This window comes from Chenopodium quinoa, unplaced genomic scaffold (assembly GCF_001683475.1).
Source record: "Chenopodium quinoa cultivar QQ74 unplaced genomic scaffold, ASM168347v1, whole genome shotgun sequence".
NCBI lineage: Eukaryota > Viridiplantae > Streptophyta > Magnoliopsida > Caryophyllales > Amaranthaceae > Chenopodium > Chenopodium quinoa.
In genome coordinates this window covers 20163-45694 of record NW_018744572.1, presented here as the reverse complement: position 1 = coordinate 45694, position 25532 = coordinate 20163, and the positions used below count along the sequence as shown (strand labels likewise).

Here is a 25532-nt window from a genome sequence, read left to right as displayed (position 1 = left end):
CAGCAGGTTCAGGACAGTATATTGATGAATTCTGGTTTTGTTATTGGTGACATGCCTTTTAGGTATCTTGGTGTCCCTCTAAATGCCAAATACCTAAAAGTGAGTAATTATGATAGCCTCAATGATAAAATGTTGATGAGATTGCAATGCTGGAGTAGTAGAAACCTATCCTATACTGCTAGAGTTACCCTTATTAACTCTATTCTTATGAGTGTGCATACTTATTGGGCTCTGTGTGTTCTTCTACCTAAGAGAGTGGTGGATAGAATCACTCAGCTATGTAGAGCCTTCCTTTGGAGAGTTAATGTTGTACTGTCTAAGTCCCCCCCAGTTAACTAGGACTGGGTGTGCAGACCCAAGAAGTTTGGTGGGTTAGGTATTAGACATTGCAGAAACTGGAACAAAGCTGCCCAAGGAAGCTATGTCTGGAAAATTGCAAAGAAATCTGATTCTCTATGGGTTAGATGGGTTCATGTTCTCTATATCAAAAATGAGGATTGGTGGGAGTATAAACCAAAGAAAGATGCTGGTTGGGCTTGGAAGCTATTATGTAAGTGATAGGGATAAGATAGGTCGTTAAGCTACCACCCTAACCAAATTAATCATTTATAAAGCCTAAACCTACATTAAACTATTAGTGGCAAGTAAAGGGTCGAACGAATAGGGAAGCACGCTAATTCAACATCAAATATCACTAATGCAAGAGTGAAAAGGGGATTGTTTTGTTGGTAGAACACTAAAACTAGTTATCAATAGAAAATGATGATTAAAATCAATAGAAAATGACGCTAGGGGTTCGCGGGTTTCAAACATGATTAGAAAGAGGGGGACAATGATAGTTATCATGACGAACATGCCAAAGAACACAAGATTCTACCTACACAATTCATTCTCATGCAATAGTCTAGGCAAATCAGTGAAAGAAGTCTATGCTAATTAGGATCATTCTCATGCATCCTATTAGACACAAGCAAATCAAGAGAATAAAGAAGCACAATACATGAAACTCCATTTTAACAACTCATTCTCATGCAATCATTAAAATAGAGGTGATCTTAATCTAGTTCAAATCATTTCATGCATTTAAACTAGAAGGCAATAAAATAAAGTGCAACAATAATCTCAAGCCATTATAAATCATGTCTTTCATCAATTTAAGGCATGTAAAAACTATCATCATTCATCCACCTTTCAATGCATATCTTCCACCCCCTTCCCCTAGCTAAGAGTTTAGCCTAGAGAAGGGAGATTAAACATAATATCAAAACTAGAAATAAACACAAGAAACTTAAAACAAAACATGATTGAAATATATGAAATCAATAATAAGTAGATAAACTAATAAGGATAAGAGATTACTAAAGAAAGGATTGAAGAAAGATGAAAACTTGGATACTTGCTTGATTGATGGAAGATTAAAGCTTGAGCAAAGTTGATTACAATAAAGGAAGCTTGAATAACAATCTATTTTCTCTCTCTAGATTAGTCTAATGTTCTATGTAATTAGTACGAAGTGTCATCTATTACAAAGAGTCTCGTCCATATATATGTGGCTCCCCCGAAAAGAAAGAGACTTGGACAACAAGGCGCAAACAAATCAGAAACCCAGCCGTGCGCGCCCGCACAGATGAGCTGCGCGCCCCCACTGAATGTTTGTGCGCCCTCTAAGCGTAGTGCGCGGCCGCAACTTTGAGGGTACGGGGAAAATGAGCGCGCCTGCAATTGAGTCTTGCGCGCCCGCGCATCAGGTGTGTGCGCCTGCACACAAGTCGCGCGTAAGGTCGCACAAACTCTCTGGTTAGGCTTTGTTTCTTCAGTCTGGCTGTGCGGGTTGTGACAGGGTTGCGCGCCCGCATTGCCTCACATGTGCGCCCGCACAGAATCCGCACAACACCCCGCGCACAACAGTCAGCTTAGCTTCTTGATATCCTCTTTCTTTCGGCACATAATACCTACAAAACCAAAGCATGGAAATAAAAATAAAAACAAAGCTAGAAGACTAAGAGAAGGGAAGATAAGGGAGAAAAGGAAAGAGGAAGCAAAACTAAGTAAAAATGCTTAGAAAAAGGGTCAAACAAGCGCAAATGAGGGGAGAATCCTTAGAGAAAAAGGATAAAAGAGTGGCATAAATGCCACTCATCAAAATCCCCTAAATTTCCTCTTGCTTGTCCTCAAGCAAGGAAAACCGGAACGAAAAGACAAACACAAAAAACATAACATGTCAACGTTTTCGCAAAACCAATCAAACCTCAAGGTAATGGAATGCTCAATTTGGACTCATTTTCAAATAAATGCACCAAAGAATACTTATCTTTCTCAATTCAAGGAGGGAAAACACGTTCCAAGATGCTCAAGGTTGAAAAAGACAAACCTAAGCTAAGCGTAGAGAACTAATGATTTCATTCTCCGCCCTAGCCCCAACCAAGACGGTCCTCATTCTCTCCACTAGCTTCAATTCATCCCCTAGCTACCTCCTCATGGTTCCTCGAGGGAACCGGAAAAAGAAAATTTTATGTGGAGTCATAAGGTCATCCAGACATCTCAACTATATATATGCATACTCTCTCCATAGGGTTGAAATCTATCTCCCTCCACCGTCCTTTGACCACGCCATTCTAGAATCCAAGGGTCTTAAGTAGGGTTGTAATGTCATGGCTAGGGGTTATGGTTGGGAAACAATTTGAAAACTTTGGTGGCAATTCCTAATTGAAGCGTGAGAGTGGTCATCTCTCAAGAACATCCTAAGAATTGAACCTATTCTTCAAACTCACAACCTTTAAAAACAAACCCACCACATTACTTCAATCTTTTTCATTTTTTTTTTCATTTTTTTCATTTTTTTAATTTTTTTTTTGTTAAAACTTGGATTTCATGAGTTTCAAGTCCTTTCAACTTTCTTTCCAAGCCTTTTTGCGTACTCTTTTCATGAATAGCCTTTCAAAACCTTATTTGAATCAAATTACACAACTTTCTTGCTCAATTTAAACATTATCAAACTTGAACCTCACAAGCCAATGCTTCACTAACTACAAGGGTTGGTAGAACATAGGCCGATAGGTTTATAATATGGCTAAGTCAAGAAAGGGTAAATAAGGCTCAAATTGGTTAGCAAGAGGGTGAATGTAAAAATGAAAACCGAATTTGTAACAAGACACAAAGAAAACAAAGAAAAATGAGAAGAAATGCCCTCTTCCTCCTCTAGAGTTATATGGTCACGATCTTGGGAGCTATACGCCAACACAAATATAAAGACATGCATAGTTGAGGATCCTAAGTGCCGCTCACAAGAATGATGAAGGGTAGAACAAATGACGCTCACACGGGACAAGAAATATAGCAAATACTAACCAAGGGAATCCTATCCACCATAGAGAGCAACACCATCTTACCACTTTCCCGTGAACTAGGGGTTCAAACGTCCTCAAAAGTTCTAAACCGGGCTACCTTAGCTTACAATGTGTCTAAATCAGCCCAAAGTATTCTCAAACCGTGCAAACCCTCAACAATTAGGAAGATAAGCATTCAAAGACACATCGAGGCAAACCAATCCAAAAGAGTGAGCAAATTACCCTTCTTAAATCATTTTAAATTGTCATAATTATGCTTGTAACACAAAAAAGGGGAAAACAAAACAACAGAAAGAGGAAGAAAGCAAGAGGGTTCACATACGAGGCATATAATTCAATTAAATCAAATGAAGACAAGATAAATTATGCAATCTCACCGAGGGGGGCTCGAATTGCCCTTTGACTTCCTTTATCTCCATTTCCAAGCCTCAAAAGTAAGCCAAAATGAAAGAAACGACTGAGATGAAACAAAAATAAAATAAAAAGTTAAAAATCAAAGAAAGAAACTAAGAATTTAAACAAAAAGAAGAAAAAGAAATAAAATAAAATAAACTAAAAGAAATTTGGATTAAGGGAAGTTTGGACTATCGGGAGTTTGGATTTTTCCTCATGGGAGCACCATCACCTACACAAACACTTGAAAATTCATTAGAAAAACTTTATCAAAATCACCCAGGGACATAATCATCACAATAAAGCAGATAAATCAACATCAAAACATGATAAAGCCAGCCGAACCATGAGAGCTCTACCACCTACAACGAAATCCCCCCGACACTAGCATGAAGACAAGCCTTCCCCCACACTATAAAAAAAATCCCTTTGCCTCTTACACACCCCCCACAGTAAAACAATGCACCGTCCGCGGTGCGCCAAATTAAAAACATTGGGAGGGGACAAAGGGGAGAAATAAAGAACAAGGGGGCTAGTGGCCACTAGGGTCGGCTTCGTCATCATCTCCATCTTCCTTGGTGTCGTAAGAGAAACCGTCCGGAGGGATGCCGTGAGGGTCCCAACCACCGGAGTAACCCGGAGGCCAACCATAGTGACCTCGGAAGAGGACTTGTTACCATTGAGGCAACGGGTCAAAAGGGGCTGGAAGCTGAAGAGGGGAAGGGTGGGTAGGGTTAACATATGGATATTTGGGGTCACCCCGAAAATCGCTCCCCCCGGGGGCATGGTAATCTTACCCGATTTTTGTCGGGTAGTCTACCCGGGGAACACCGTTGGAGGACGGCCCTTGCCAATAGGGCCAAGTAGGTTGTGATCCCTGCCACCTAGGGACCGGCCCTTGTTGGGGTGGCCAATAGGGGTAGTTTACCGGGGGGGTGACCTCACCCCTATCCACGGCCGCACTATAAAGAGCTTAGGTTTGCAAAAACATACCCTGCTGGTTCTCCATTATGCTTTGCATGCCAAGTTGCATGCTCATCATTTGTTGTTGATGATGTTATTGTTGTTGTTGCTGTTGTTGTTGTTGCTGCTGCTGCTGCTGTTGTTGTTGTTGTTGTTGTTGTTGTTGTTGTTGTTGTTGTTGTTGTTGCTGTTGTTGCTGTTGTTGTTGGCCGACTTCAATATTCCTTAAGCCACCCAGAGCAGTGTGTAGCACACCATTATTTAGTGGAATCTTCCATACATTCCTTGCATTCCGCTCCAGGGATGTACGGCTGGGGTATGGCAAGATACAATGGTGCTCTCTGTCAACTATCCAGGCATGAAAATTGTTGGCATTTGAAGTTCCTTGAAGGAACCCCGACCTTCTCATCTGTTGTATGTCGATGAATAGATCTTTGTCGGCCCCAACTTGAGTGCACGAGGGGAAGAAGCGTTCATAGTTGAGCATCTTGGAAATCCTTGTAATCATCCCACCGAGGGCAATTTCTCCTGTCTTGTGGCCCGACTTGATTGCCTCGCAGCACAAGACGAACCAGTACTCCATATTGAGCCACCTTTTCAATTCCTCCCTAGTGGCTACCCACAATGTCAATAACTCCTCATGCGAAAGCTTGCTCAAGTCCTGCTTGCTAAACACCGCAAACCCCAGAATGCGGTGTAAAATACGGAGCACAGGGTGGATAATATTGTTGGCCACCGAATACCTGGTGTTGAACTCTTCAAAGTCGATAATCGTCTGCCACCATCTAAATTCATCGTACTCAGGGAACAGGCTCAACAAAGGGGCAAGGAGGTTCGCCTCGGGGTTCAAATCCAACAATACATTAAGATCACTTAGAGTCATAGAGTGCCGGTTGTTGAATAGTTGAAAGGAAATTTGGAAGTCGTTCCCAATAGGCTCTTTTTCAAAAGAGGCCAAGAATTCGAAGGTGGGTTCCTTATAAGTTCGGTATTGATGTTTGATCAACTCACTCATCCCCAAGTTATCAAGGAGCGACCTTATATCGTCGTCAATCCCTAAAGCTCTCATGGAGCGTTGATCATAGTGTCGGGAGGGATTTAACTTTCGTCCGTGAAGGTTGTTGAAGAACGTAGCATGGACCTTGTTCGAAAAACTCAATCTAGGGGGAACATTAGGCCCTTGAGCTTGAGTTTGTTGGGTACTCGGTTCTTCAACCGTTAACCTGGGCTCCTTTCTTCTTTTTTTTTTTGCTCATTATGTTCAACCAATACAAAAAACCCAACCAAAAGGAGAACTCCCTTTGAACTTAACCAACAATTGGAAAACAAAAACAATAACTCAAGTCTCAACAATCTGCAAAAGGGTTAGTGCTAACAACTAACCATACAAATATAACGCCCAAGACAACAAGAATCAACAACAAATCATTCAATCCAAACACATTATGATAGCAAGCCATTCTCATGAAATTAGTTGCATTAACAACAATACAAACACCAAATTTCTCAACTTCATTTCATGAAAATGGCTTCCAAAACATTAGTATTAACAACAATGTCCCCAAAATCACTAAATTACACACTAATAACCAACAAATCCCTCGCAAAGAAAACCAAAATCACATGCAATTCACTCAAGCTAATTCATGTTTAATAACTAAAATTTTTTCATAAATAAGTAAAATTAAGTAATAAGATAGCAAAATTTAGAGTTATACCACTTTTTAGAAGCATGAACACCACTAAGCGCCTTCAAGAACACCACCTTCAATGAAGCTTGCAAACCATGGAAATGGGGGGATTTTTGGGTATTTTGAAGAGAGAAAGTGGATGAATTTGTGAGTAGAGTGAAAGTTTTTGATGGATTTGAAAGAAAATCAATGGAATTTGTGAAAAATGGGTGAAATTTGAAGGTTAGGGTTTTGGTTTGTGAGGAGAGAGAAGAGAGCATGAAAATTGGGTTTCAAAAATATGAGAATGAAATCGAGAAGAAGAGGGTTAAAACCCGATTTTCCTGCTCTGCGCGCCCGCACAGGTGAGCTGCGCGCCTGCATATATGAGATGTGCGCCCGCACAGAAGTCGCGCAAACTCTTTGTCTGGAACCTCAACTTTTGATTAAATCTGTGCGGGTTCTGACTGTGAACGCCCGCACGCACAGAAACCATGCGCGCCCGCACATAGGTCGCGCAGCAAGTAGCGCAAACTTTCTGCTTCGAGCTTCAATTTGTGAATAAATCTGTGCGGGTTCCGACAGTGCCTGCGCGCCCGCACATATCACACTGTGCGCCCGCACAGATGGCGCGCAAAGTGTCGCACATAGTAATTTCGATTTATCCTCACATCTTCGAAATAGAAAATCCTTGTTCCTTCATCATCCAAACTCCTATTAAGCAAAAAGGTGAAAAAAAATAATCAAATTCAAATTCAAATTCAAAAAGGAGAAAGTGAAATCGGAATATTCTATAAAAAAATTAGAAAGGAGTTAGAAACTCAGGTTGCCTCCCGATAAGCGCTTCTTTATGAGGTCACTAGCTTGACCATGAGAAAAATCCTTCAAGTGGGAGGCTTGGGATCCAAAGGATCAAGCAATATACATTCGATGATACCAACTTCTTCCTTGCAAAAGTAATGCTTTAGACGATGACCATTAACCATAAAATTGTTACCATCCGCATCTAACTCATAGGAGCCATAAGGAGTAGTCTTTGATATCACAAAAGGACCCGACCACTTTGACTTGAGTTTACCCGGAAACAAACAAAGCCTTGAGTTGAAAAGCAAAACCTTGTCTCCAACCTTAAAGTTCTTGTTTCGAATATGTTGGTCATGCCACTTTTTGGTCTTCTCCTTATATAACCTTGAGCTCTCATAAGCATCATCTCTAATCTCTTCAAGTTCATTGAGCTTAAGCAATCTCTTCTCACCGGCCAACGATAAATCCATATTGAGCTCTTTGATGGCCCACCAAGCCTTGTACTCGAACTCAACCGGCAAGTGACAAGCCTTTCCATAGACCAACCTATAGGGGGTCGTGCCGATTGGAGTCTTGTACGCCGTCCTTAGAGCCCATAGCGTGTCATCAAGTTTGAGAGACCAATCTTACCTTGATTTGTTCACCATCCTTTCAAGAAGATTTTTGATTTCACGATTCGAGACCTCCACTTGTCCTTGCGTTTGAGGGTGGTAAGGTAATCCAACCTTGTGATGAAAGCCATACCTCTTGAGAAGAGCTTCAAATTGCTTTTTGGCGAAATGGGAGCCTCCATCACTAATTAGCACCCTCGGAACTCCAAACCTAGGAACGATGATCTTCTTTAGGAGCTTAAGCACAACCTTGTGATCATTGGTAGGTGAGGGTATGGCTTCAATCCATTTTATCACATAATCGACCGCTACTAAGATATATAGATTCCCACAAGAAGAAACGAAAGGACCCATAAAATCCACCCCCCAAACATCAAAGGGTTCCACTTCTAGAATACTTTGTTGGGGCGTTTCGTCCCTCTTGGTAATGCCTCCGCTCCTTTGACATCTATCACATTGCGCAAAGAATTGGTGGGCGTCTCTATGCATTGTCGGCCACCACAATAAGGATTGAGAGATTTTTGCCACTATTTTGTAAACACCACCATGTCCTCCACATGGTAGTGAGTGGCAATGCTCAAGAACACCTTGAATTTCATGATCCGGAACGCACTTCCGATAAAGGCCATCTCCACATTGCTTGAATAGGTATGGGTCATTCCAAAAGTATCTTCTCATCTCCTTGAAAAACTTCTTCTTTTGTTGAGAAGAGTACTCCGGGGGAACGACTCCACACGCAAGATAGTTGGCTATATCCGCGTACCAAGGGGTAGAAGTTGACACCAAATCCATGAGAGCCTTGAATCCTATCTCATCATTAATCGGTACATCCTCCTGGTTCTCAAATGGTAGCCTAGACAAATGATCCGCTACATAGTTCTCTGCTCCCTTCTTGTCCCTCATTTCCATGTGAAAGTCTTGGAGAGAGAGAACCCAACGGAACAAGTGAGGCTTTGCTTCTTTCTTGGTCATGAGATACCGCACCGCGATGTGATCCGTGTACACGATAACTTTTGAGAATATGAGATAGGACCGAAACTTATCGAATGCAAACACTACCGCTAACATCTCTTTCTCCGTTGTTGTGTAATTCCTTTGAGCCTCATCTAGAGTCCGACTTGGGTAGTAGATGACACATGATTTTCCTTGTTTCTTTTGACCAAGAACGACACCTACTGCAAAGTCACTAGCATCGCACATTAGCTCAAAAGGCAAGCTCCAATCCGGAGCTTGCACAACGGGAAAAGAAATGAGAGCTTCCTTGAGCTTACGAAACGCCTCAAGGCAAGCCTCATTAAAGTAAAAAACAACCTTTTTTTGAGTAATTCGGTCAAGGGTTTGGCGATTGAAGAAAATCTTTGATAAACCTCCGGTAAAAACCGGCATGCCCAAGGAAAGCCCATACCCCCATTATGGAAGTAGGAGGGGGCAACTTTTCAATCACAGAAACCTTGGCCAGATCTACTTCAATGCCATTTTTTGAAACCTTATGGATGAGGACAATTCCCTCCTCAACCATAAAATGGCACTTTTCCCAATTTAAAACCAAACTCGTGTCTTGACACCTTTTCAAAACTTTTTCAAGGTTAAAAAGACAAGTGTCAAAAGACGAGCCACCAACACTAAAATCATCCATGAAAACCTCAATTTCTTTTTCAAGCATCTCAAAGAAAATAGAAGTCATGCATCTTTGAAAAGTAGAGGGAGCATTGCATAATCCGAATGGCATTCTTCGGTATGCAAATGTCCCATATGGACATGTGAAAGTAGTTTTCTCTTGATCACTTGGATGGATAGGGATTTGGAAAAATCCTAAATACCCATCCAAGAAACAAAAGAAAGCATGTTTAGAAAGCCTTTTAAGCATTTGGTCCTTGAAAGGGAGAGGAAAATGATCTTTCTTGGTGTTTTTGTTCAATCTCCTATAATCAATGCACATTCTCCACCCGGTCACCGTCCGGGTGGAGATTTCCTATCCCTTTTCATCCTTTATTATGGTCATTCCACCCTTCTTTGGAACTACATGAACCGGGCTAACCCATTTGCTATCGGAGATAGCACAGATGATGCCCGCCTCACGTAGTTTCAAAATTTCTTTCTTCACAACCTCTTGAAGGTTGGGGTTCAACCTTCTTTGAGGTTCAATGGAGGTGGAATGATCATCTTCAAGATAAATAAGATGCATGCATAAAGAAGGGCTAATACCTTTAATATCATCAATGCTATACCCTATCACATCCCTATATTCCTTAAAACATCAAGAAGTTTTTCCAAATTAAGACCATCTAGGGTAGCATTGACAATAGTAGGGTATTTTCCCTCCTTATCAAGAAAAGCATATTTCAAAGAAGGGGGAAGGGGTTTGAGTTCTACCTTGGGAAGAGGCTTAGAACTGTCCTCCAATTTCTCCTCCTTGGACTCAAGCTCGACCTCAACTTGTTGTTCAACTTCCTCCTTTGAGGATTCCTCCATTGCCATGACAAATTCTTTAGCCTCTTGAGAGTGGAACTCTTCCTTGCATGTAAGGGCTTCAATCATTGGATCTTGAGGCCTCATCACGAACCTCCCCAAGAGATCTAGCTCCTCATTTACAACATCAACTCTAAAGAGTTTTCAACCATGGGGGTCATGAGAAACTTTGAAAATTCAAAGACGATCTTTTCATCGGCCACTTCACAAGTGATGGTGTTGTTCTTGCAATTGATGACCGCCCCCAAAGTTTTAAGAGCTTCACGTCCCAAAATCAAATTAGTATTAAAATCTTCCTCCATATCCATCACTACAAAGTCACAAGGCACGTAGATGTGTCCCACTTGAATTGGAACATCCTCAAGCTCTCCACAAGGTAATTTCACCGATTGATCGGCCAATTGAATTGTCTTCCTTGTAGGGATCATCTCAATATTGAGTTTTTGAGCAATTGATAGAGGAATTAAACTAACACTTGCTCCAAGATCGACTAAGGTGCCCCTAGCTTCCATGTTCCCAATTTCCACCAGCAAAGTGAAACTTCCCGGGTCTTTTTCCTTCTTGGGCACCTTATGTTGGACAAGAGCACTCACTTGATGTGGAAGGGTGATAAGCTCGTCATTGAGCTTCCTCTTGTTGGTGAGAATATCTTTGAGGAACTTGGAATAACATGGCATTTGTGTCACAACTTCAAGAAAACGGAGGTTGATATGCAAATTCTTCATGACACTAAGAAATTTTGTGAACTTGTCATTCAACTTCCTCTCCGCAAGCCGACCGGGAAAAGGAACCAGTCCATTAAGATTCCTAGCCTCACTAGGAATTGAAGTTGTCTTCTCATTGTCTATCTTCTTCTTCTCCGAACCTCCTTCTATCTCATCACCTTTTTCTTTCTCACCTCCCTTGTTTTCATTCACACTCTCCTCTCCTCCCTTCTTTTCCTCTTTATCCCCTTCATTTGGTCCTTCGAAGGAAGTTCCCGACCTTAATGTGATCGCCTTGCATGTATCGGGTTTTGGATTGTGAGATGGGTTAGGTTGTGGTTGTCCGGGTAGAGTGGATGGTGAATTAAAAGGAGTTCTCTCGGCCAATTGAGCTAGTTGTGAATCAACCGTCTTTTTGTGGGCTCTTATCTCTTGCATTTGTTGCCTTTAAGATTGCATTTGCGCATGCATGGCTTGGAGGAGTTGAGTTTGAGTTAGCTCCGCTTGAGGTGCTTGGGTTTGATTAATATATTGGTTGTTCTTTGGATAGCTTCCTCTTGGGTTTTGGGGTTGAGATGAAGGTGGGTTTTGATATTGAGGATTGGAGTTATAGGAAGGTTCATCTTGTTGGTTCCATTGTTGAGGTTGAGGTACAAACCCGGGTGGTGGTTGTCTCCAAGCTACTCCACCGCCGCTTCCTCTAAATCCCTCTTGCCTTGTGTTATATGCCGCTACATGTTCGGGGCTTAAACCTACACAATAGGATGTATCATGGTTCGTTCCTCCAGAATTTTGACAAGAGAAAGAGTTACTTTGAGAGGAGCTTGCTCCACCACTTGAAATTGCATTCACACTCGTGTTCAATTTGGAAAGCCCTTTTGTTAGTTGATCAATTTGATGTTGTAATTGATCAACTTTCTCCAATTCGTAAATACCACCTCTCTTTGGAGCGTTTCTTTTTTGGCCCCCCAAGAGTAATTCTTTGCTACCTCTTCTATTGTGGCTTTAAATTGATTTTGAGGGATCTTGATTAATTGACCACCTGCCCCCGCATCCAAATTGGCTCTTGACATGGGCTCCAATCCGTCGTAGAAAAACCGCATGAGCAACCCTTGATTGTACTCATGGTGGGGACATGCTGGCACCAACTCTGTGAATCTCTCCCATTCTTCACCAAGACTTTCATCGGCCTCTTGCTCAAATGATGCAATTTTCCTTCTCATTTCGGCGGTCTTCTCTTCGGAGATAAAGCGTTTCAAGAATGCCTTTACAACCTCCCTCCATGGTGTGAGAGAGTTAGGCTTTACTTGCTTTAGCCATTTCTTTGCTCGTCCGGTGAGAGATTGCCGGAAAAGGTGCATACGAATTTAGTCTTGACTCACTTCATTGGTTTGCATCGTTGCGCACAATTCCAGGAATCAGTCCAAATGTTCAATAGGGTCCTCACTAGCGCTTCCGGAAAATTGCTCCGATTGGACCATTCGAGTATGTTGTGGATGGATTGAGAAGTTGGTTTCCGTGACGGGTAGCAAAATCCCTCCCGTGAGCTCATAATTCTCCGGATTTCCGAACTCACAAAACAAGACATCATTCTCTTGTCCCGCCATTGATTCGTGTGGTGAACTTGAAGAGTAAGTATCACTCTCACTATAAACTATATCACCAAAACCTATTCCCTCGTCTTGATAAAGCATACGGACTTGTCTTAAGGTTCGGTTGATAAAACAAAAAAAAAAACTAAAGAAAAGAAAGCAAAATGACTCTAACAAAAGCAATAAGATTCGCTAAACAAGCCGCTTCCCCGGCAACGGCGCCAAAATTTGATAGGGATAAGATAGGTCATTAAGCTACCACCCTAACCAAATTAATCATTTATAAAGCCTAAACCTACACTAAACTAGTTAGTGGCAAGTAAAGGGTCGAACCACTAGGGAAGCACGCTAATTCAACATCAAATATCACTAATGCAAGAATGAAAAGGGGATTGTTTTGTTTGTTTTGTTAAGTAGAACACTAAAACTACAAGTAAGCAATAAAATGATGATTAAAATCAATATAAAATGATGCTAGGGGTTCGGGGGTTTCAAACATGATTAGAAAAAAGGAGGACAATGATAGTTATCATGATGAACATGCCAAAGAACACAAGATTCTACCTAAACAATTCATTCTCATGCAATAGTCTAGGCAAATCAATGAAAAAATTCTATGCTAATTAGGATCATTCTCATGCATCCTATTAGACACAAGAAAATAAAGAGAATAAAGAACCACAATACATGAAACTCCATTTTAACAACTCATTCTCGTGCAATCATTAAAATGGAGGTGATCTTAATCTAGTTCAAATCATTTTCATGCATTTAAACTAGAAGGCAATCAAATAAAGTGCAACAATAATCTCAAGCCATTAAAAATCATGTATGTCATCAATTTAAGGCATATAATCCATCCAACTATCATCATTCATCCACCATTCAATGCATATATTCCACCCCCTTCCCTAGCTAAGAGTTTAGCCTAGAGAAGGGAGATTAAACATAATATCAAAACTAGAAATAAACACAAGAAACTTAAAACAAAATATGATTGAAATATATGAAATCAATAATAACTAGATAAACTAATAAGATCGACAAAAATAAGTAACAATAAAACAAATAAATAATATTAAAGGAAAGGGGAAGAGATTACTAAAGAAAGGATTGAAGAAAGATGAAAACTTGGATACTTGCTTTATTGATGGAAGATTAAAGCTTGAGCAAAGTTGATTACAATAAAGGAAGCTTGAATAACAATCTATTTTCTCTCTCTAGATTAGGCTAATGTTCTATGAAATTAGTACTAAGTGTCTTCTATTACAAAGAGTCCCGTCCATATATATAAGGCTCCCCCGAAAAGAAAGAGACTTGGACAACAAGGCGCAAACAAATCAGAAACCCAGCCGTGCGCGCCCGCACAGATGAGCTGCGCGCCCCCACTGAATGTTTGTGCGCCCTCTAAGCGTAGTGCGCGGCCGCAACTTTGAGGGTACGGGGAAAATGAGCGCGCCTGCAATTGAGTCCTGCGCGCCCGCGCATCAGGTGTGTGCGCCCGCACACAAGTCGCGCGTAAGGTCTTGCAAACTCTCTGGTTAGGCTTTGTTTCTTCAGTCTGGCTGTGCGGGTTGTGACAGGGCTGCGCGCCCGTACAGCCTCACATGTGCGCCCGCACAGTACCCGCGCACAACAGTCAGCTTGGCTTCTTGACATCCTCTATCTTTCGACACATAATACCTACAAAACCAAAGCATGGAAATCGAAATAAAAACAAAGCGAGAAGACTAAGAGAAGGGAAGATAAGGGAGAAAAGGAAAGAGGAAGAAAAACTAAGTAAAAATGCTTAGAAAAAGGGTTAAACAAGCGTAAATGAGGGGAGAATCCTTAGAGAAAAAGGATAAAAGAGTGGCATAAATGCCACTCATTAGTAAGGTTAAAAATGAACTTAGAGAGGGGTTTGAGACTGAGGATTGGTTAAATAAAAGATACAGAATCAAAGATGGCTACAAGTGGCTTCAAGGTAATATGGAAAAAGTAAATTGGTATGGCTGGGTTAGGAATCACTTCAACATTCCCAAGCATACCTTTATTAACTGGCTCTTAGCTTTGGACAGGCTCTGAACTAGAGATAAACTTGTTCAATTTGGGGTATGTGACTCTAGTGATTGTCTTCTTTGTGGTGAGGATGCTGAGACCAGTAATCATCTGTTCTTTGGCTGTAGCTATAGTGAAAATATTATTGATGATGTTGCTCATTGTATTGGCCTTCATAATTCCCTTTTGCATTCTCTTAATAATTGGAAGAATTGGAAACAAAGAGGTAAAAACTGTATTCAGCAGAAGGTGGCTCTAGCTTTCTTGTCCGCAGTTGTGTACAATATCTGGATGGCTAGGAATCATGCTCTCTGGTATAAAGTTGTTCTAAGGCCGGATTCGCTTTCAAAAGGGGTAAAGAGAGAAGTGGTGACTAGATGTCAGCAAATGATCAATCATACATGGAAGATTGAAGACTGTAAATGGTTGCAACACCTTAAGTCCTGCATTTAATTGTTTTTGCTGTCTTTGCTGCTGTTTATTATTTTGTAGATTGGTTGTATGGGCTATTGGATGTAGGTTTTCTTGCTTTTGCAGGTCTAGGTTTCCTTAAGACCTTCCTAGAAGGTACCAGGGGTCTCTTTGACCTAGTTTTTGTTTTTGTTCATTCTTTAAACCCTTCCTAGAAGGTGGTAAGGCTGAACTTAAAACCATGGTGATTGTTTTCCTTCATTATTAAGGCTTGTGTAGTTTCGGTTCCTGCTTGTCAGGATTGTACATTATTCTTTTGTACAGTTTTTTTTTTATCAATATACTTTTCTTACCTTCCAAAAAAAAAGAATCATATGAAAGTCAAACACATTCAAACAAAAAAAATTTAATCGTTTAGTGTCATTCATTCAAAAAGAAGGTTTGACTTTGCGTTGACTTTTCTCTCTTCTCTTTCCTCCCATGGCGATTTGAGTTTGCTGGTTTTCCTTTAGCTTAGTTGAGTCTCAATGGCAAAGAAGAAGAAGCAATTTACTCCTAAACCTTCAAATTACTTGAATCACGTACCCTTCTAAATCTTCTTTATCTTTGTTGAATGATGGTGTTAATCGATTGAATGTTTCTAGGTTTTCTGGCTCTGCTTTGATTCCAGAAGTTGATGAGGACCCTGATGAACTTGTCACTCCACCTTCTCATTTGAGTCAATTCTTGACTGAGAAGATTACTAGAGCTGAGCTGAAAGCTCTTGAGGATTTCCATGGCCGATTCATCAAAGCTAATAAAACAGTACCCCAATCTACTTTTCCATTGGATTTCAGAGCTACCCCTTCTGGTTTAATGCAGACAGTGCTTCGAAAGATGATTCTAAGATGGCTGAAAGTAATCCTGTCCTCAATTGTGGATCAGTTCCTCGAAGCCCAGACACAACAGTACCTAGGTTTCTGAACGTACTGTTCCATTGATTTTTAAGCTCCATTCTGCTCCAATTGCTGAACCAATTACTTTGGAGACTGATGTGGTGCCTCCTAGTCTGATAGTATTCCTGCTGCTAAGCCAGGGTCTGCTAAGCTCACAGCTAAGGGTTCTGCCCTCTCTTTTGTAGCTCCTGTGCTCAAAGATGGCAAGTCTGTTGCTCAATTACAGCAAGCTGAAATTAATGAAGGTAATCTCAAGTGGAAGAACTCTGTAGTTTTTTATGTAATAGGCTATTATCCTACTATTGCTGCTGTTCATAGATATATTGTTGAGAATTAGAGTGCCATAGCTAAACCTGATGTGTTTTGGCATGATGATGGCTACTCTCTGATTAAAATGCAAAACTCTCATGATATGAATGTTGTTCTTAGTGCTAGTCCACATATGTTCTTTGGTACGACGGCCATTGTTAAGCCTTAGTTTGAGAAATTTTATTTTCATGCTAAGGTTTTAAGAATTGTTCCTATACGGGTTAAGTTACCTAACTTACCTTTGAATTGCTGGGGTGTGGACACTTTAAGCAGACTGGGAAGTGTCTTAGGAGTCCCTTTAAATGCTGATGAATGTACTTCAAAATAGTTGAGGGTCTCTTTTGCTAGTTTGCTTATTGAAGTTGATGTAACCAAGGCTTTGTCCAAGACTATCTGGTTTGAGAGTCCATATGGTGTTTTGATTGAACAAAAAGTTGTTTTTGAATGGACACCCCCCTTTTGTAGCAAATGTAACAAAGTGGGCCATGATTGTACTATTCCTAGGAAGATTCAACCTCAGAAGAAAAAGGTGGCTTCTTTGGAGCAGCCTAAGCAGCAAGTGAAAGGTTTGGGTTGCTAAGGCCCAACCTGCCACTGTTCCTACACCTGAACCTAGTGTGCCTGAATCTAGGGGTAATGGTACTATTCATAGTGCTGGTGTTTTCACTGCTGCCCCATCTACTTTGCAAGCTAATTCTGATAATGATTGGAGAGTGGTGGGAAGGAAACATAGAAGTCATAGTAATCCTCATGTCTTTACTAATGTTCCTAATTCTAATACTTATGCTGCTTTGATTAAGGATGGTGCTGGTGCTGGAGATCTTATTTCTATCGGGGGTGATGGTAATCCCCCTCTTGGGTCATGATTATCCTATCATGGAATATCAGGGGTCTTAATGATCCCTGCAAAGTAGTTTCTGTTAAGAAACTGCTAGCTGAACAGTCTGTGGATGTTATTGGTATCATGGAAACTAAGGTTAAATGTGATAAGAGTGTTAAGCTTCAGAAGAAATTTGGGCCTGCTTGGTCTTGGTTTTGTAACTACTCATCTTCTCATAGGGGTAGACTCTGGGTTAGCTAGTTGCATGACAAGGTTAATCTTTCAGTCCTCTCCTCTCATGAGTAGTTCATTCATGTCCAAATTAGCTCTAAAGATCTTCAGCATCAGATTTTCTGTACCTTTGTGTATGGCTTGCATTCTATTCATGACAGGTTACCTCTTTGGGATGGTATTTCTAGTCTTGGAGCTATTTATGGGCCTTGGCTTATTACTGGTGATTTTAATTCTGTTCTCAATTCTTATGATAGAATTAATGGTAAGGCTGTCACTGATTATGAGGTTAATCATTTCAAAAATTTTGTTGACAATCTTGATCTTTGTGAAATCAAGAGAAAAGGTTCTTTCTACTCTTGGTCTTATAAGGGACATGGTGCTACTAGAACTGCTACAAGGATTGACAGGGGGCTAGTGAATCAGGCTTGGTTGAACAAGCATGCTCATGTTGAATCCATCTATCTTCCTCCTCTTCTTTCTAATCATAATCCTCTCTTGGTTGAAGTCTGTAGATTTGTTCCTACTAAAGGGAGACCTTTTAGGTTTCTTAATTGCCTAGCTGATCATGTTGATTTTTGTTCTATTGTGGAAAACAGCTGTTATAGTGTTACAGATTCTTCTGCTGTGGAGACTATTTGGCAGAATTTAAAAACTTTCAAAAAGAACCTGAAAGATCTGAACACTAAGTATTTTGCTAATGTTGATGAGAAAGTTGATGTGGCTCTTGCCTCTTTGAAAGATATTCAAGACCAGCTTGCTGTGGATTATTCTAATTCTGAGCTTCATGTTAAAGAGGCTAAAGTTGTAAATATGGTGAAGCATTGGATGTATATCCAGGAGTCCATTTATAAGCAAAAATTTAGGGTTGATTGGATTAAGCTGGGGGACTATAGTTCTCACTACTTCTTTACTGTTATGAAGCACAGGCAAGGTAGAAATAGAGTTGATTCTATCTTCACTACGGATGATGTCCTTTTGAAAGATCCCGTGCTTATTGAAAATGAGTTTGTGGGATTTTACAAAAGACTCCTTGGTTCTAGTGCTAGTTCTTTCCCTGCTGTTGATCTGGCCACTATTGGGAGAGGTTCTCAACTCAGTTCTGGCTCCATTGACATTTTGACTGCTGTTGTTACTACTTCTGAGATTGATAATGCTCTAGCTCAGATTGGAGATGATAAGGCACCTGGTATTGATGGTTTCAATGTTCAAAACTGATATTTATGTTGCTATCTTCTCTTTCTTTGAGACTGGTGTCATTGCTAAATAGTGGAATTGTACAACAATCACCTTAGTGCGTAAGGTTTAGCATCCTTCTTATGTCAAAGAGTTTAGGCCTATTGCTTGTTGTACCATGTTGTACAAGTTGATCTCTAATGTTCTCACAAATAGGATCTCTAAAGTGGTGGGGACTGTTATTAATGATGCTCAAGCTAGGTTTATCCCGGGTAAGCACATTGGTGACAATATTCTTTTGGCTACTGAATTGATCAAAGGCTACTCTCATAAGTTTGTTTCTCCTAGGTGCATGATCAAGATTGACTTGAGAAAGGCCTATGACTCTGTTGAATGGCCCTTTTTACAGACTGTTTTAGAAGAGCTTGGTTTCCCTCATAATGTTGTGAAGTGGATTATGGCTTGTGTCTTTTCTGTTTCTTATTCTGTGATGATTAATGGTTTTCCGCTAAGCCTTTTCCTGCAAAAAAGGGTCTTAGACAAGAAGATCCTATGTCTCCTTTTCTCTTTGATCTATGTATGGAGTACCTATTTAGGTGCCTTAAGGAAACGACTGGGAATCCTAATTTCAATTTTCATCCTAGATGTGAGAAATTAGGTATTACCCACATGATGTTTGCAGATGATCTTCTCTAATAAAGATCAGATGCAAACTGTTCTTGGCATGAGTAGAGGTAGCTTGCCTTTTAGATATCTTGGGGTGCCTTTGTCTTCTAAAAAGCTTAGTGTTGCTCAGTGTAGGCCTTTGGTTGAAAGGGTTACTGCTAGGATTGGATGCTGGACTTCTAGAAACTTGTCTTATGCTGGTAAGTTACAGCTTAACAAAAGTGTTCTTTTTGGTATTCAAGCTTATTGGGCTCAGATTTTCATCTTACCTAAGAAGATTCTTAGGTAAACTGAATCTAAGTTCAGGATTTTTCTTTGGACTGGGAAGAACACTTATACCAAAAAGGCCCCTGTCTCCTGGCATCATATGACTTTTCCTAAGGTGTGTGGTGGCTGGAATATCACCTCTCTTGGTGATTGGAATAAAGCTGCTATTTGTAAGATTCTTTGGGATCTTGCTCATAAAGCGGACAATATGTGGGTGAAATGGGTGCATACCTATTATTTCAGCAATAGAAATATTTGGACTGCTACTATTCCTAAGAAATGCCCTGGGTGTTGAAGAAAATCTTGACTTGAAGAGATATTATTGATGATATTGGTGGTTGGTCATCTATTATGAAAAATGGGAAAATGAGTATTGCTTAACTTTATGCTCGGATTCGACCTCAGAATTCTAAAGTAGGGTGGAAATGAATTGTTTGCAATAACCAAGCTGCTCCTAAGGATATTTTCATTACTTTGTTAGCCTTGCTTGATAAACTTGCTACTAAGGACAAAATTGTTAAGTGGAATGCAAGTTGTGATCCTATTTGCCTTTTTCTGCCAGAACTCTTGTGAAACAGTTTCTCACATGTTCTTTTGTTTTCCTTACTCTAAGACTATTTGGGAACACATTTTGAAGCTTCTGGATGTGAGAAAATCAGTTCAACCTTTTCACATTGAGCAGCAATGGATAGTTAAGAATTGCAGGAAGTCTAGCAGCAAGGGAAGGGTATACTCTGTGTGTTTTGCTGAGGCTATTTACAGTATATGGCTGCAAAGGAATAGTTTGATGTTTACAGGTGACAGTAAACGTGTAAAAACTGTTTTTAAAGACATTGTTTTTCATGTTGCTATTAGGTGCAATGGAGCAGACAGGAAACTGCTACTGCTTCACTGATTTTGTGGTTTGTAACAATCTGATTTTAGATCTGCCAGGTTGTTGATGCTGTTCTGGTTTTCTGAAGTCTTTAGCAGCTTGGTTCTGCTGTTTCTGTTTGCTGCAGCTTGGTTTTTGGGTGGCAGCTGGTTTTCAGGTCAGGTTGCTGCTATTGCTCCCCTGGTTTTGGCTCTGTGTCTGCTGTTCTATCTGCAGTCTACAGCAGCTTGGGTTTCCTTATTTGGCAGTTGGTGGTTTTGTTCTCTTTTCTGGCAGCTGTTTTTGTTTTTTTGGGTGCTGATCTGGTTTTAGTTTGCAGCTTACAGTTTCTGTTCAGCTTTTGTTTTGTTTTGCTTGCTGGCTTAGTTGTTCTTGTCTGGTCTTGGCTCTCAAGCACCCTTCCTAGAAGGTGGTTTGGGCAGATTATTTGACTTTTGGTGTTGTGTGGCCTATTTTTGTATGTGGTGTTTGGTGTTTGTTACAGCTTAGCTTTTTGTAAGTTTGTAACACTCTCTATTTTTGGTCATAAAATCATATATTTACCAAAAAAAAAATTCATTTTTAATCATATTAATGTTAAAATAATTAAACAAAGCCTTTTTAATCTAATGAAATTCAAACACATTTAAACAATGATTTTTTAATCAAATGAAAGTCCAACACATTCAAACAAAGCTTTTTGAATCAAATGAATGTTAAACCCATTCAAACAAAGCTTTTTGAATCGAATGAAAGTCATACGCATTAAAAGAAGTTAATTGAATCAAATGAAAACTAAACACATTAAAACAAAGATTTTTGAATCAAATGCAAGTCAAACATATTCAAAAAATGATTTAAGAATCAAATGAAAGTAAAAACATTCAAACAAAATTTTTTAAATCAAATGAAAGTCATATAAATTATAACAAAGCTTTTTTAATCGAATGAAAGTCATTTGCGTTTAAAGAAGCTATTTAAATCAAATGAAAGCCGTAGACCTCTCGGTAAAACCGATCAAACTTTGTATTCTCAAAATGATTTGAACTGTCCGACTACATTCAAACGAAGCTTTTTCAATTGAATGAAATTGAAACACATTCAAACAAAGCTTTTTGAACCAAATGTAGTAAAAAAAAATTCAAACAAAATTTTTTGAATCAAATGAAAGTCATACACATTTAACCAAAGCTTTTTTAATTGAATGAAAGTCATATGCATTTAAAGAAGCTATTTGAACCAAATGAATGGCGAACACATTCAAAAAAGTTTTTTGAGTCTAATGAAAGTCAAACACATTCAAACAAAGCTTTTTCAATCGAATGAAAGTCATATGTATTCAAAGAATCTAATTTAATTAAATGAAAGCTGAATACATTAAAACAAACCTTTTTCTAAATTAATTGAAAGTCAAACACATTCAAACAAAGCTTTTTAAATCGAATGAAACTCAAATGAATTCAAAACAAAGCATTTTGAATCAAATGAATGTCAAACACATTCAAACAAAGTTTTTTGAATCAAATGAAAGTAACACATTCAAACAAAGTTTTTTTAATTAAACGAAAGTAAAACACATTTAAACAAAGCATTTTTATCAAATTAAAGTAAAAAAATATTCAAACAAAGCTTATTGAATCAAATGAAAGTCAAACACATTTAAACAAAGATTTTTGAATCAAATCAAAGTCAAACACATTCAAGCAAAACTTTTTGAATCAAATGAATGTCAAATATATTCAAACAAAGCTTTTTGGACGAACTAAAAGTCAAACACATTCAAACAAAGCTTTTGGAATGGAATAAAAGTGAAAAGCATCAACAAAGCTAAATTAATTAAAGAAAGTCAAACACATTCAAACAAACCTTTTTGAATCAAATGAAAGTCCTCCACATTAAAACAAAGCTTTTTGAATCGAATGAAAGTCAAATGCACTCAAACAAAGCATTTTGAATCAAATGAAAGTCAAACACATTGAAACAAAATTTTTTAAATCAAATGAAAGCCTTACACATTCAAACTAAGCTTTTTGAATAAAAGGAAAGTCATATGCATTCAAAGAAGCTAGTTGTATCAAATGAAAGTTTTAGACATTACAAAATATCTTTTTGAATCAATTGAAAGTCAAACAGATTCAAACAAAGCTTTTGAATCGAATGAAAGTAAAATGCATTCAAACAAATATTTTAGAATCAAATGAAAATCAAACATATTCAAACAAAGGTTTGTTAATCAAAAGAAAGTCAAACACATTCAAACAGAGGTCTTTGGATGTAACGAAAGTCAAACACATTCAAACAAAGGTTTTCAAATATAATGAAAGTGATATGCATCAACAAAGCTAAATTAATCAAAGAAAGTTAAACACATTCAAACAAAGTTTTTTGAATCGAATGAGAGTCATATGCATTCAAAGAAGCTAATTGAATCAAATGAAAGCTGAACACATTAAAACAAATCTTTTTGAATCAATTGAAAGTCAAACATATTCAAATGCATTTAAACAAAGGTTCTTCAATCAAATGAAAGTCACACACATTCAAACAAAGTTTTTTGAATCAAATGAAAGCCTAATACATTCAAACAAAGCTTTATAAATAAATAAAAGTCTAACACATTCAAACAAAGCTTTTTTATTAAATTAAAGTCAAACACATTCTAACAAAGCTTTTTGAATCAAATGAAAGTCATACACATGCCAACAAAGCTTTTTTAATCGAATGAAAGTCATATGCATTTAAAGAAGCCATTTGAATCAAATAAAAACCAAACACATTCAAACAAATCTTCTTGAATCAAATGAAAGTCAAACACTTTCAAAAAAAGCTTTTTGAATCTAATAAAAGTCTAACACATTCAAACAATGCTTTTTAAATCAAAGGAAAGTCAAATACATTCTAACAAAGCTTTTTGAATCAAATAAAATTCATACACATTCCAACAAAGCTTTTTTAATCGAATGAAAGTCATACGCATTTAAAGAAGCTACTTGAATAAAATGAAAGCCGAACACATTCAAACAAAGCCTTTTGAATTAAACAAACGTCAAACAAATTCAAACAAATCTTTAATCTAATGAAAGTCATATGCATTCAAAGATGCTACTGGAATCAATTGAAAGCTGAACAAATTAATACCAATCTTTTTGAATCAATGAAGGTAAAATACATTCAATAAAAGCTTTTTGAATCAAATGAAAGTAAAAAACATTCAAACAAAGCTTTTGGAATCTAATGAATGAAAAACACATTAAAATAAAGCTTTTTGAATCAAATTAAAGTCATACGCATTCAAAGAAGCTAGTTGAATCAAATGAAAGCTGAACACATTAAAAAAAATCCTTAGGAATCAATTGAAAGTTAAACACATTCAAACAAAGCTTTTGAATCAAATGAAAGTTAAATACATTCAAACAAAGCTTTTTGAATCAAATGAAAGCTTTACACATTACAAAATATCTTTTTGAATAAATTGAAAGTCAAACACATTCAAACAAAGCATTTGAATCGAATGAAAGTCAAATGCATTCAAATAAAGATTTTTGAATCAAATGAAAGTCAAACATATTCAAACAAAGTTTTCTTAATTAATGGAAAGTCAAACACAGTCAAACAAAGCTTTTTTAATCAAGTGAAAGTTAAACACATTTCAACAAAGATTTTTAAATCAAATGAAAGTCAAACACTTTTAAATAAAAGTTTTTGAATCTAATGAAAGTCAAACACATATAAACAAAATGAATCTAATGAAAGTCAAATGCAATTAAACAAAGCTTTTTGAATCAAATAAAAGTCACACACATTCAAACAAAGTTTTTTGAATCAAATAAAAGTCTAACACATTCAAACAAAACATTTTTAATCAAATAAAAGTCAAACACATTCAAACAAAGATTTTTTATTCAAGTTAAAGTCAAACACATTCAAACAATGCTTTTTGAATCAAAGGAAAGTCAAATACATTCTAACAAAGCTTTTTAAATCAAATAAAAGTCATACACATTCCAACAAAGCTTTTTTAATTGAATGAAAGTCATACGCGTTTAAAGAAGCTACTTGAATAAAATGAAAGCCGAACACATTCAAACAAAGCCTTTTGAATCAAACAAACGTCAAACAAATTCAAACAAATCTTTAATCTAATGAAAGTAAAAAACTTTCAAACAAGATTTTTGAATCAAATGAAAGTCATATGATTCAAAGAGGCTAATGGAATCAATTGAAAGCTGAACAAATTAATACCAATCTTTTTTAATCAATGAAGGTAACATACATTCAATAAAAGCTTTTTGAATCAAATGAAAGTCAAATACATTCTAACAAAGCTTTTGGAATCTAATGAATGATAAACACATTAAAATAAAGCTTTTTGAATCAAATTAAAGTCATATGCAATCAAATAAGCTAGTTGAATCAAATAAAAGCTGAACACATTAAAAAAAATCCTTAGGAATCAATTGAAAGTTAAACACATTCAAACAAAGCTTTTTAAATCAAATGAAAGTTAAATACATTCAAACAAAGCTTTTTGAATCAAATGAAAGCTTTACACATTACAAAATATCTTTTTGAATAAATTGAAAGTCAAACACATTCAAACAAAGCATTTGAATCGAATGAAAGTCAAATGCATTCAAATAAAGATTTTTGAATCAAATGAAAGTCAAACATATTCAAACAAAGTTTTCTTAATTAATGGAAAGTCAAACACAGTCAAACAAAGCTTTTTTTAATCAAGTGAAAGTTAAACACATTTAAACAAAGATTTTTTAATCAAATGAAAGTCAAACACTTTTAAATAAAAGTTTTTGAATCTAATGAAAGTCAAACACATTTTAACAAAATGAATCTAATGAAAGTCAAATGCAATTAAATAAATCTTTTTGAATCAAATGAAAGCTTTACACAATACAAAATATCTTTTTGAATAAATTGAAAGTCAAACACATTCAAACAAAGCATTTGAATCGAGTGAAAGTCAAATGCATTCAAATAAAGATTTTTTAATCAAATGAAAGTCAAACATATTCAAACAAAGTTTTCTTAATTAATGGAAAGTCAAACAAAGCTTTTTTAATCAAGTGAAAGTTAAACACATTTCAACAAAGTTTTTTTAATCAAATGAAAGTCAAACACTTTTAAATAAAAGTTTTTGAATCTAATGAAAGTCAAACACATATAAACAAAATGAATCTAATGAAAGTCAAATGCAATTAAACAAAGCTTTTTGAATCAAATAAAAGTCACACACATTCAAACAAAGTTTTTTGA

At 37.6% G+C, this 25532-nt stretch overlaps 2 protein-coding genes across 2 annotated transcripts; both read right to left on the bottom strand.

Moving 5' to 3' along the window:
• Window positions 1-7257: 7257 nt before the first annotated feature.
• Window positions 7258-7647, bottom strand: LOC110699120. The gene has a single exon (XM_021876612.1). It carries the CDS (start codon window positions 7645-7647, stop codon window positions 7258-7260), a length of 390 nt encoding a protein of 129 aa, XP_021732304.1.
• A 2729-nt stretch (window positions 7648-10376) lies between these two features.
• LOC110699119 lies at window positions 10377-12322 on the bottom strand. Its single transcript, XM_021876611.1, has 2 exons — window positions 11951-12322; window positions 10377-10916 (listed from the first exon to the last, which is right to left on the bottom strand). Exons 1-2 carry the CDS (start codon window positions 12320-12322, stop codon window positions 10377-10379), a joined length of 912 nt encoding a protein of 303 aa, XP_021732303.1.
• Between the last annotated feature and the right edge of the window lie 13210 nt (window positions 12323-25532).

Coding starts and splice junctions, on each gene's coding strand:
- LOC110699120 (XM_021876612.1), bottom strand. CDS start 7,647: ATGGATTTATCGTTGGCCGGTGAGAAGAGATTGCTTAAGCTCAATGAA.
- LOC110699119 (XM_021876611.1), bottom strand. CDS start 12,322: ATGCACCTTTTCCGGCAATCTCTCACCGGACGAGCAAAGAAATGGCTA. Junction 10,917..11,950: donor TTAAAGCCACAATAGAAGAG/GTAGCAAAGAAT, acceptor TGTTATTCCAAG/TTCCTCAAAGATATTCTCAC.